We start from the raw sequence: 12,321 nt of genomic DNA, 5'->3' as shown, positions 1-12,321 counted from the left end.
TAGCTTGGATTCTAACAAAATCCACTTAATTATGCGACAAAAGTTGGTTGAGATTAGTGTCTGTCCTTGTATCTGTCTGTGCTTAAGTTGAAATTAGTGTTTTAAGAGCCCTCAAAACTTTTCTTCATCGAATGCCTAGCTCATGCAATCCTGGAGTTGAGCTCAAATACTCCTTCATTAACAGATGGCATAAGAACTTGTTATATTTTGAGGCAGCAAGATACTGCTAAGTCCATCAGTTTAGGAAATACTGATTATTGAGTGGATTAACCCAAGAAAATAAATAAAAACAAAAAGACAAGTACAAATTATCGTAACTTTGCCTAAGAAAAGGTAGAGATTAACATCTCTGCTCCTAACTGCCATCCCTGCATGCAACTTAATGCAGTATTAAATACGACCACGTACACAACCAACTCGTTCAGTGCTCTCTCCATAAATCCTCATTAACAGTCACAGACCTCTTCAGCCACAGCAATCTCCACCTTCCTTCGTTGCTCTTTCATGAACCAAAGCCTCATGAAACTTCTCCTCTTCACCTTCGTCCCCCTGCTCCTCCTCTCTTTCCCCTGCTCCTCCCAACTCTCCCCAGACTTCTACTCCTTATCCTGCCCCAGTGTCGAGCTGCTTGTTAGGGACACGGTCAGCTCAGCCTCAGACTTCGACTCCACCATTCCGGGCAAGTTGCTGCGCCTCTTCTTCCATGACTGCCTAGTCCAGGTCCAGCTTAATCCCATCGCCTCAATCTTCAAGAAACCCGACAAGAATGAGAAGGTTTTGTTTTTTAAACAGGGATCTGTGTGTGTGTGTGTGTGCAGGGTTGTGATGGGTCAGTGTTGATACGAGGAAATGGCACGGAGAGGAGTGACCCTGCAAACAAGTCGCTGGGGGCGTTCTATGTGGTGGAGTCCGCAAAGAGGTTGCTTGAAGTGGTGTGCCCTGGCACTGTCTCTTGTGCTGATACACTTGTTCTTGCTGCAAGAGATTCCGTGGAACTGGTAAATTTTGGATCAACGCCATTCTTTGAATATTTTCGATTTAAAACGCAACCGTTTGGAACTTCATTTTTTCACAATATCAGCTCTATGCTCTGTCTGTCGCTGAGAACTCAGAGTAGTTGAATTTGATAGACAGGAGGCCCTTCAGTTCAGGTTCAACTAGGAAGGAGGGATGGCTTGGTTTCCTCAGCGGCAAATGTGAGACCGAACATGGTCGATACGACCTTCTCCGTCGACGAATTGGCGGATCGCTTCTCCTCGATAGGCTTGTCCATCGATGATCTCGTCGTCCTTTCAGGTAGTAGATCTAGCAACTAGAAAGAAGTCCCCTTCATGATCAATTGGGAGAAATTCTTGCATTGTTTGTGTTGAATCTCATGGAGTTTACCTCCCGAATTGAAGGTGCGCACACCATAGGCTCTTCTCACTGCAATACGTTCAGCGAGCGATTCGGACAGGACTCCAATGGAAGCTTGGTGCCCATCGACTCCACCATGGACCAAGGCTACGCGAAGCAGGTCGCGGAAAAGTGCTCCACTCCCACAGGCACCGCGACAGTCGACAACGATGCATCGACGCCGGCGCTGTTCGATAACCAGTACTACGTCAACCTCTTGGCAAACCAAGGCCTTCTCCACTCGGACTCGGTTCTTGTTAATGACTCGAGAACAAAGGGCAAGGTGGAGGAGTTTGGCCAGAGTCAAGATGCCTTCTTCGCGAGCTGGGCTGAATCATTTGCCAAGCTCTCAACGATCGGAGTAAAGACGGGCGATGAAGGGGAGATCAGATTTTCTTGCGAAAGTGTGAATGGCTAAAAGCATATATATCTATATATATAGAGTTCGTTCGATACGAATGTGCTTTGTCGTTCTTTCAATCTTCCATTAACACAAAATAACTCTCTACTATAAGTTTTAGAGATTGAAATCAATGTGCAGATGTCATTTGCATGGAGTTCCTCATCAATAATCTTGTCAAAAGATGTGTAATTGCTGATATTTCAAAGTTAATAACATGATTTGCTTGATTTTCCACAAACAGATTTATATATGTTATTTTTTGAAAACTACAAACTGAACAATCTAACAATAGAACAAAGTTTTCCCTTGCTGACCAAAAACAGAGCAAATTAAACAGAACAGTGGCCTCCTGATTAAGATCCAAATCAAAACCGAACTCGCTGCTCTACCAAACAATGGTGGAGAAGATAGTCACAGGTCGCAACAATGGCAGCTAGCATCTGCCTGAACCACCTGCTATGAATCAGTCTGTCACGCAAGTGTCAGTTTCCCTAACCCTGTTCTTGCATTTCGCCTGCAGGTTAAAAGGGTGGTGCGTTCCTTGCTCCTGTGCAAATGATGCAGGGAAGACTCTGAAGGGAGATTTGGACTTGGCAATGGCTTCTCTTTTACAACAAAGCTCCCTAAACAGGCAGAGATAGGGACCTTACGACGCAGCAGCTGAAGCAGTAGGGTCGTTTAAAAAGCTAAGGGGAGTCCTACGTGACCCTCCCTGTCTGCCCTCGTAATAAAAATGAAGGAGCAATTATGGCCTTCTTCTTTAAGCTTCCAACGTATGCAGTAAGGACAAAGAGTGAGAAACAAAACGCAAGAGCCCAAGGCAAGTGATGGCCCTCCCCACCATTACCGCACAGACAAACAAATGGAGAAGACAAAGCATTCACCAAACAAGATGTTGGTAGTAATCTAAGCAACTAAACATGGGAAGAAGACGTTGTTGTTGATCATGATGAGGAGGAGGAGGACAAATACAAATCCAAAAAGAAGCAACGATGATAAAATAAAACAACAACAAAAAAAGAGGAAATATGAGAAGAAGAAGTAACTGATTGAGCCGCTTACGCCAATATCACACCATCCTCCTCCGCACTGCACAAATCTCACAACCGTGCTACATCGTCCTGCTGCGGATCTTGCCCTTCGCCTTGGGACATGTCGTCGGACTTGTCTCCCGCGCTCGCCGTGGCCTTTTCTCTATTGTAGACGAAACAGAGGAGGAGCTCGAGTGAGCAGTAAATCCATCATCCATGCCCAGGTGTTAGTGGCGCCGTTTAGTGCGCTTAGGGAGCGAGAGCTCACCGTCCCGAAATTGAACGTGCAGCCGGAGCCGGAATACGATGGTGGCCTCCTCCCCGCGCGTGTTTATGCCTCATCTCCTTCTCATTCACCCGCACTCTGCTCTCGCCTCGCCGGTTTACGAGCGGAACCCAGCAGAGCACTCATCCCCCTCGCCCGAGCCCTCATATAGTTGGCCTACTGTGCAGCCACGGCGATGTTGTGGAATGACGAGAGTAGCCTTATGGATGGTGGAGGAGAAAGGTGAGAGGAAGAAAGGGCAGTTTCAGGGGGGGCGGGGTGGTCAAACTTTTACTTCCCTCGAATTTTGCGTGTCGATGCGGCTCTGTTTCGGGAAGGCAAACGAGCGACTTCTAAACGTGTTTGAGTATTTAAAATTTTTTACATTTTAAACTTAATTGATTGATTTTTACATTTAATAATATAAAAATATTTATTTATTTTAATTTTTTATTTATTTAATATATTAATAAAAATTTTATTAATAAATATAATTTAATAATATTATTCACAAATATAACATGCTGAATATATATAAATATATATATATATATATATATATATTTAAATTTAATTCAAATTTATTCATTATGATCATAAATAATAAATAAATTTTTATCAAATTAAATATTAAATTTATTCATGAATGTTCAATTTATTTATAGCCCTATTTTTAACCGCACTTAGAAATTTATACGGGTATTTAAAAGCATAACATATAATTTTATAAAATTTACAATTACAACATTGTAGAAATATAAAATCATGGTATAGAAGTAGAATGATAGGTAGGAGGGACCAACATAGCACTTTGTTATGACATGTGAGGGACCAACATATGCTCAACCTAGCTCTAGCAAGCTCTAGCTCTAGACGTATTTGCAGGAATTTTCCTCCAAATGGAGAACCCAATCAAAGGATGCTGGGCATCAATCATTTTTTTTAGCTCTAGCAAGAACTCAAGTCTAATTTTTAAAAAATAAAAATAATTTTTTTGATAAATTACTAAAAGTTAATTTAAAAATCATAATCGATATTATTGAAATTGATATTTTTTTATTAAGTATTATTTTAAAAAATATTTAGTATGGAAATTTTATTAAAAATGATTGATAAAACTCATTAACTCGACCCATAGTATTGGACAAAGAACACCTCTATGATATATAAAATTTTAGTATATAATTCAATTAGTTGTATTTACTTTAACTTTAATATCTTGAAAGTTATAATTTACAAATTTTTAGAAAATAAAATAAAAGTATTTGCATATTTTTTCTAAAGAAAGGTGTCACATTCTTTGATTTTCATATTATGAGTTTCATATCTATGAATGTATTTTGTTCATAGTCCAACATTTGATTTAACATAACAAATTTAATTAATATTTTATAAAATTTCTAAGTACTTTATCAATCATCGTACTTTATTATATATAAAATATCTCTATCAATCCTTATATTTTTTATAAAAATAATTTTAAATTTAGTGACTCTTCAATTTACTATTAAATTTAAATTACATATATTTATGATATTTTATCAAAAGACACCCAACTTTCTGAATTTCTCAAGGGCGCGCCCTACTTAATTTTTACCAAAGAATGTATTTAATTTTCAAAACACCATTCCCACCTATTTCAACCTTAAATTAAAATTAAAAAAATTTAATTTTGAAAAAAAAAAAAAAACTTAATTATTTCATTAAGAATTTTTATAAAAAAACATTAATGATTGCTCATTTTTTAAAAAAAAAAATTTAACTTCCATTATCTCCCTTTTTAGGGAATAATCCTTTTTAGCGTATAAATCTTTATTTTCTAAAGGGGCTTTAAACATTCCTAATTCCAAAATTCATTAGAATTGTATTAATTTTATACATAGATGCATATTATCAATTTTAATTTTAATTTTTTCTAAATAAATCTATTGTTTTTATACATCTAAAAATTGAACTATGATATGTAATAATTATTAGAATAATTAATTTATCATAGTTCAATAAATAGAATTGTCTTTAATTTTTTTTTCATTCAATTTTTTTGATATGATTAATCTTACATGTGATCGATCTGATTTTAAATTTTTTTTTGATCGATTATCAAAATAAATCGTAAAATACAAATGAGTTCTGATGGACAATTATTTGATCTTTTTTGAAGTGCATCCTTTAAAAAATATAAAATCACGGCGTGTTGTTTGGTAATATGAAAATTTACGATGGTGTATTGATAAAATGCCATCGAATATTTGCAACATTTTTTGTTTTAACAAACCCCTCATTTAATAAGTAATGTTTGATTTAACCTAAATATTTATGTATGATGTTTATTTAGATGAGCACTGGAATCTCCGAGCCGGTGGCGTCGCCGTCTTCTTCCTTGCTTCGCCAGGACAATTTCCTCCACCAAACCGACGAGCGCAAGGGATGAAGAGCAGTTCCGTCGCCTCCCCGTCCTCTTCGCCGATCCTCTGCGCGTCCTTCAACCAAGACAACAGGTGAGATTCCGCTTATCTCCCCTCCTCGTCTTTATTACGCCTGGTTTGGGGCTTAGAGTGGTCTTCCTTTCCGATATGATTCTTTAGTGGGTCTCGGTCTCGGTTTCGATTTCGTTTCCTCCTCTGATAAACAGCGCGGTGGCCAAGTAGGGGGTTGATCAATTTTGCGCGATTCGATTGGGGCTTCATGTCAATTGGATCGGAATTTGTTTTTTATTTGTGCGACTCTTTCAATTCTGTCTTCTAATTTTAATGAAATCAAATGAAGTCAGTGTTACGTGTTCACGACTAAGTTGATTTTTGTTGAATTATCACCTAATTTCCTTTTCCCAAATAATGTCAGTGTAATGGGTCTTTCTCCGACAAAGAAGTCCTTTTTATATGCGGATTTCCATGGGACATTTATCAGGTTTTTTGGTTGTTTAGGATCGACATTTTGATTGTATTTTTCTCCGTTCTCTCCTCTCTTTCTTTAATTTCTTTATAATTTTTACTTGATTTCCAGTTAATTCTTTTTCTTCTCTTTTGCGAAGGAAATAAACAATGTGACTGTAGTTTCTCTCCCTCGTGTTTTGGCTTTGCAGCTTCTTTTCAGTTGGAACAAAAGATGGGTTCAAAATTTTTGATGCCAGGTCAGGTAGATTGTGCTACGAAAGAGGTTGGTCTATAAGAAAGCCATGCTTATCATAGTCTTCAACGCTTATATCTTGAACTTATTAGAAGTGGTTTCTTGTGGAATGTTGTGGTTCTTATATTAGTTGTTAACAAGTTTGCAGACTTTTTCTTTGAAGAAATATGTTAAAAAAACCATCTAGGTATTGATTTGTTTACCCCTCTTCTCATCGAAGCAAAACCAACAGAAATTAACAGAAGCAGCTAATTGCACCCATCATTCCTCAACCTCAATTTGTTGCATAACTATGTCTGTACCAATGAAGATAGATAATGAAACCAAGATGTAAAGCCTAGCTCTGCAATATAATGCAGTAACTTGAACAACACTAAGCACTGGGCATAGTTAAAAGTAATATAGCAATGATATTGTTATAGAGGATAGATGCAATAAAAACATTCTCCTAGGAAACCATGCTGTCTTATATGTACAATTATTCCCCTAGAAATAAAGCTTTATTCTGTTATGTTCACAGCTGCTGGTGCTTTCAACATTGTTGAGATGCTATTTAGTACAAATCTTCTTGCTATTGTTGGGGCAGGAGAGCAGGTAATATCTGGACTTCTAATTATCGAGCATTTTTCCCCCTAAGTATTCTTAATTTCCCAGAGTACAGACTCTTTCTGCTGCTATGCTTTGGATTTGACATAAACAGCCATCACTATCGCCTCGGCGACTTTGTCTTTTCAATTTTCTGACTGGATCTACACTCAGAGAGTTAAATTATTTGACATCAGTCCTAGCTGTTCGTCTTAACAAAAAGAGGTTGTTACTGAATCATTGTTTAGCATTTCATTTATGATCTAGTTGGCTGAGAATCAAGTATATGTTTGTGAATATCAGATGTTTAAACATGTTGATTAGACCTTTCATCTACTGATCTACCTATAATTTTGAATAGTTTCTTGTGAAATATCCCATCCTGAAGGATTTTACCCAGTATAATGTATATGCCAACATCTAGAGGAACAGAAAAAACAGTTCCTTTGTTGTTTCTCTTGTGAATCTTTATCTTAATTTTTACTACTGATGATTATTTTATGATTTTTAGTGTCTGCATTCTCTTTCTAAATCAGACTCCAAATGAAATGGGTTTATCTCCAACAGATTATAAAATAAGAATATACATTGAGATTGTATGATATGATCAAAGGTGATTAACATATTCTGTAGTTAGAAGAATTTATTGGAGTAGATCTAAGAGATAAAGAGAGCAAAGAAAACATTAGTCAATGTATTACTAGTGATGATAGTTGAAGGATATAACTAGTGATGATAGTTGAAATATATAATTGGACTCTCTATTATTTTATTTTACCATCAAGAGAATCAAACATTTCGTCTTTATACCCCAGTTTGCTTCATAATTAATTTTTAGTCCTCTGGTGTAGCTTAATACAATCTTATCACTTAAACACAGGTCAGCAATTGTCTTGCAGGTCTATTTTGTCAATATCGAAGTGTCCACATGATGTGTGTGATGCTGTTCACTTGAACATTTCTAGAAAGATATTGTAGTAGCTTCAAAAAGCAAAATTAAACATATCGATTTATTTTAGGTGACTATCTATTTTTATATGTTCTTTCATATATTACATAAGTTAACTATTTAACTGCATTTTGAATTGTTCCATGGAATGGCCTGTGCTTATTTTCCTATGTTGATGCAAATGTTTGCTTCATTACCTATTATATTTATGTTGGAGAAAAACTTTAACTTGGTTTTATGTAGAATAAAAATGGAGTATATGACATGTTGTTTCAATTTTTTTTTTTTTTAAAAATCAAGGGAACAATGAAGATGGTTGGATGAGAAATTTCTTCAGTTTGGGTTTTGGATATCTCTGGTATATTATTGAAAAATGAGATATTGATGAAAGTATCCTTATCACATAAAAGAGTGAGTGATTGGAAATAGACAGGAGTTCTTGGAGTCATGCGTGATTGTTGCATCCATTAAGTTAAAAAGAAAATGTTTATAAGACCTGTAGTTTATGGTTAATATGAGAATTCTATATGAGAAAGATGAAATAAATAATTATTTAAAAGCAATCAGATATTGCTACAATAGATAATAAAATGATAGGAGTTAAGATGGATTGGATCAATTAAAGTACAACAACAACAACCAAGCCTTATCCCACTAGGTGGGTTTGGCTAATTGGATCAATTAGAGTGGAAGGTGTAAATTGACAAAAAAAAAGGGAAAAAATAATTAGTGTAGTAAAAATTAATTAATTGATTTGAATTACTAGTGATATAGTTTTAAGTCAAGCTGCCTAACTTCAATGTTACAAAAGCTCTCATTTAGTGAAAAAACAAGTATTTATATGTTGATCTAACAATGTGAAACTTCTCAGGTTGTCTATCTTCTTTAGAAACTTAAAATAAATTGATGCCCTTTAATGGAGTTATATCTCAATATGCCAATTTTTGTTTTATATTAAGTCAATTTATTTTGAAGGGGAGTCTTAGTGCAACGGTAAAGTTGCTGCCATGTAACCTAGAGATCATGGGTTCGAGTCTCAAAAATAATCTCTTGCAAAGCAGGGTAAGACTGTGTACAATAGATCATTTTCTGAGCATTAATGGGAGCTTCGTGCACCGGGCTGCTTTTTATTAAGTCAATCTATTTTGTGTATTAAATTTTTATATCCAATATTCTTTGTCCTGTTTATTCTTCGAATCCTAAATGACATTTTTCATTTTTTACCATGCAGGCTTATTGTCATCTTGCAGGATAAAGCATATATTTATGACTTGAACAGCTTGGCTGTTTTGGAGACAATAGATACAGTACCAAACAACAAAGGTTTGGAATGACAAAAGTCTTTCCTTTATTTATCAAGAAAATTGTACGACTATTTGGTAGTCCAAAAAAGCATGAAGCTCTTATGAAAAGTAGTAACTAATCTGCATCATTCATCCTGAAAATGTGTAATAACATCGCTTTAGTGGTCATGCTTTATTACGTTGGTATACAGTTATGAAGCTTTTTTTTTTTTTTACTTCCTGAAATCCAAAAAATAATACCCTGTTGAAAGTGACAACTGTTGTGATCTGGCCCTAACAATTATTTAGATTAAGATTAAAACTTGTTACTTTCATTGCAGGACTCTGTGCATTTTGCCCTGGATCAGAAGGTTGCTATTTGGCTCTTCCAGCAAGTACAAGTAAAGGATCTGTCTTGATTTATAACACAGTTGAGCTCCAATCAGTCTGCCAGGTTGTTGAACATACTAATATTTTGTGGCTTGAGTTTCATGATTGGTAAAGTGGATATGATGCTAGACTGGATGGTTCCAGCTCTAATATTTTTTTTTTGTTTCTTTCTATTTTAGTGACATTCTATTGTAACCTGTAAGATAAGATTTTTGTCCTCATCTATTATATTAAAAGTCTCCAACATTTATTTATGAGCCTTTCTGACACTAGGACGTTGATATAAATGAACCTTTCCCTCACTTCCTATTTTATGAGTTGTTTGATTAGATTTCAGAATAAGTAGCTCATTTGAGCAGCACCTTCCTGTATTAATCGGGTAGAATGTTATGTTGTATTACCTTAAACTTTCTTGCTGCATTTTCTTAGTTCATTAGGCTATTTCTCAGTGCTTTTTTATGTAGCATTTCCAATTTTCTCTTCCACTGGTACATATTCAACCTTTTTTCACTGGCTAAGGAACATTATAATTTAATCTGGATCTGCTTTACTCTTCCCAACAGATAGATGCACACCGTTCACCATTGGTTGGAATAACATTCTCCTCCACTGGTACATATTTGGCAACAGCTTCTGAGCAAGGAACTATCATCAGAGTGCACCTCGTTTCACAAGCTACTGAGGTTAATCAATTCTTATGATGTGAAATGTATAATATTGTCGTATGGTCTTACACCCTCAATTTTGCCTTGCATAACTCAAGTCTTATTCATTTCTTTACAGTCATATAGTGTCCGCAGAGGAACATATCCATCAACAATCTACGCCCTGTCATTTGGGCCATGCGTTGAATTCCCTGAATTTCTAGTTGCTACAAGCTCATCTGGCTCCCTACATACTTTCTCCTTGGGGCAGACAATAAAGCAAAGGTTGGCATCTTGATGGAATTCAATACAATTATATTAGAATCTTGCTGAAATTGAATACGTTTGCATTTGCAAGCTGCAATCTCGTCTCATGGTTATTGCTTTGGAACTACATCCATCCTTTTGTTTCTTCATTACTCAAACTTTTCATCTTCTGATTTTTCAATCTCATTTTTTTTCCATATGTATCAGAAGAAAACCAAGTGGAGTCATTGGTTCCTTGATCCCTGACACGTTGTCTGATTCCTTTGACCAAACTTATCATCACATTCTTCACAATGCTGCCCCTGCCGGTGTCAAAAGGTTAAAAAAGAAATTCCACGATCTTATTTTCACAAAAAAGTCCAAGTCTACTAGTTTCTTTGTCTTACCTTGTGAAATTGATAGTCTATTTTTTTTCTTTGCTTCAGTCATGTTAGGATCTACAATGTTGACAGTACATGTACCTCAGGAGCTTCTGGTTTTAGGTGAGTTCTGTACAAACCAGTGTTTGAGCGTGTTGACCTCATGATTGACAATATGATTCCACTGACAGTTGTTTTTGCTCCACCAGGGTATCTATTTTCATCATTTCTCACAATGGTTACTTCAGAGAATACACATTAAAGATCACCGAGTTGAATGAGTTCTCATGGAGCTTAGAACGCGAAATCAATCTCTTAGACAATATTTTGAACGAGCCATTCTAAAGCAGCCGAAGTAGCAAATCTTGATTGTTTTTCATTGCTTGTTGTTCCCCTTGTGACATATCTATTCAGGATCTCTGCAACTTGTTGAAAACAAGAGGATCGTGGGCACAATGCCAGTGGATCGTGGAGATTCTGATCTTCCTTGGTTGATTACAAAAGACTGATAGAAAAGGCTTTCTTGCTGATCTATCGATTGAAACTATACTTGAATGCTTTTGAACTTGTTGCAGGAGTAATGTGGTACAAATGATTTGCATCTGGATCATTGGTCGATGGATTATATGAATCTTTATCGTCGCAAGATCTAGAGATGTGCATTTTCTTCTCTGATGGGTGTAATTATATGATCTTATTATAAAGTTTGGTGATGTGTGGTGCTTAGCATTCACCTTCATTGCGTTGTCTAGTGATGGAATTTTCATCTCTTGTGAAAGTAACATACCAAACATTTTGAGTTTGAGTTTAAACAATATATATGTTATTCGAATTTGAAGTTTGAAAATATAAATATTTTTGATTAAGTGTGATTCAAAATAAAATTTGAGAGAAGTTTGATTCAAATTATTTGAACTTTGATTAAGTAGAATCGAATTATAATTTAAAATAATTTAAATTTAAATTTGATTTAAATTATTTAAATTTTAATTTAAGTATATTTTAATTAAAATTATATAAAAATAATTAGAGTTTGATTAGAGAATAACGGTTCATGAATAATTGAATAAAATATTATAAATTTGAATTCATGTTGAAAATATTATCGAATATGTTTGAGTTCGACTTGAATTTGATAATTTCAAATAAAATTAAATACTTTTTGAGCTAATTAAAAAATTACGAACAGATTCAATTCGTTTGCACTCCTAGTTACTCCTAGTTTATCTTATACTTGTGCTCTCATCTTTTTTATGCCGCATACTGTTGCACTAAAAATAATTGTAAATAAATATTTTCTTATCGAAATAGGCAACACTTATAGATAATTTGGTAAGACCCAAGTAGATAATTTAAGAGGTACAATATGATTTAGTAAAACCTTAGGGCATGTTTGATTAACGATTATTATTGATAACATTGATTATCTACATAAGGTTATTATCTACATAAGTTATGTTAAACCTAGTTTGGTTCAAATAATGAAGTGATTTTCAGATAATAGAGTATACCCGCCACATTAGCAAGTGGAGGCATATAATTCGGAATGTGATTACTCCGGAAGTGTCAGGAAGTGTGAGGTTTATGTGATTCAAGGGTTGACAAAAAAAATTTCTCAAAATTA

The 12,321-nt window shown here is 35.1% G+C and overlaps 1 protein-coding gene and 1 pseudogene across 4 annotated transcripts; both read left to right on the top strand.

Moving 5' to 3' along the window:
• The first annotated feature begins 372 nt into the window (after positions 1-372).
• Positions 373-1,813, top strand: LOC141832657 (peroxidase 18-like; annotated as a pseudogene).
• A 3,612-nt stretch (positions 1,814-5,425) lies between these two features.
• LOC141831859 (autophagy-related protein 18b) lies at positions 5,426-11,428 on the top strand. Of its 4 annotated transcripts, none has more exons than XM_074719268.1 (11): positions 5,426-5,592; positions 6,177-6,250; positions 6,741-6,814; positions 6,921-7,030; positions 8,986-9,077; positions 9,379-9,491; positions 9,991-10,110; positions 10,211-10,356; positions 10,549-10,656; positions 10,764-10,820; positions 10,907-11,428. In XM_074719268.1, exons 1-11 carry the CDS (start codon positions 5,522-5,524, stop codon positions 11,040-11,042), a joined length of 1,101 nt encoding a protein of 366 aa, XP_074575369.1. In that variant the 5' UTR covers positions 5,426-5,521; the 3' UTR covers positions 11,043-11,428. The 4 variants fall into 4 exon arrangements, with proteins under 4 accessions (XP_074575369.1, XP_074575368.1, XP_074575370.1 ...); XM_074719267.1 differs by having other exon boundaries at positions 10,546-10,656; XM_074719269.1 differs by having other exon boundaries at positions 5,504-5,592; positions 6,177-6,224; positions 10,546-10,656.
• Positions 11,429-12,321: the final 893 nt, after the last annotated feature.

The sequence above is a fragment of the Curcuma longa genome, chromosome 7 (genome assembly GCF_044706935.1).
Source record: "Curcuma longa cultivar G26 ecotype Majalengka, Jawa Barat chromosome 7, ITB_CL_G26_1.1, whole genome shotgun sequence".
NCBI lineage: Eukaryota > Viridiplantae > Streptophyta > Magnoliopsida > Zingiberales > Zingiberaceae > Curcuma > Curcuma longa.
Note: the sequence above shows the minus strand (reverse complement) of the source record. Positions and strands in the feature narration are given on the sequence as shown.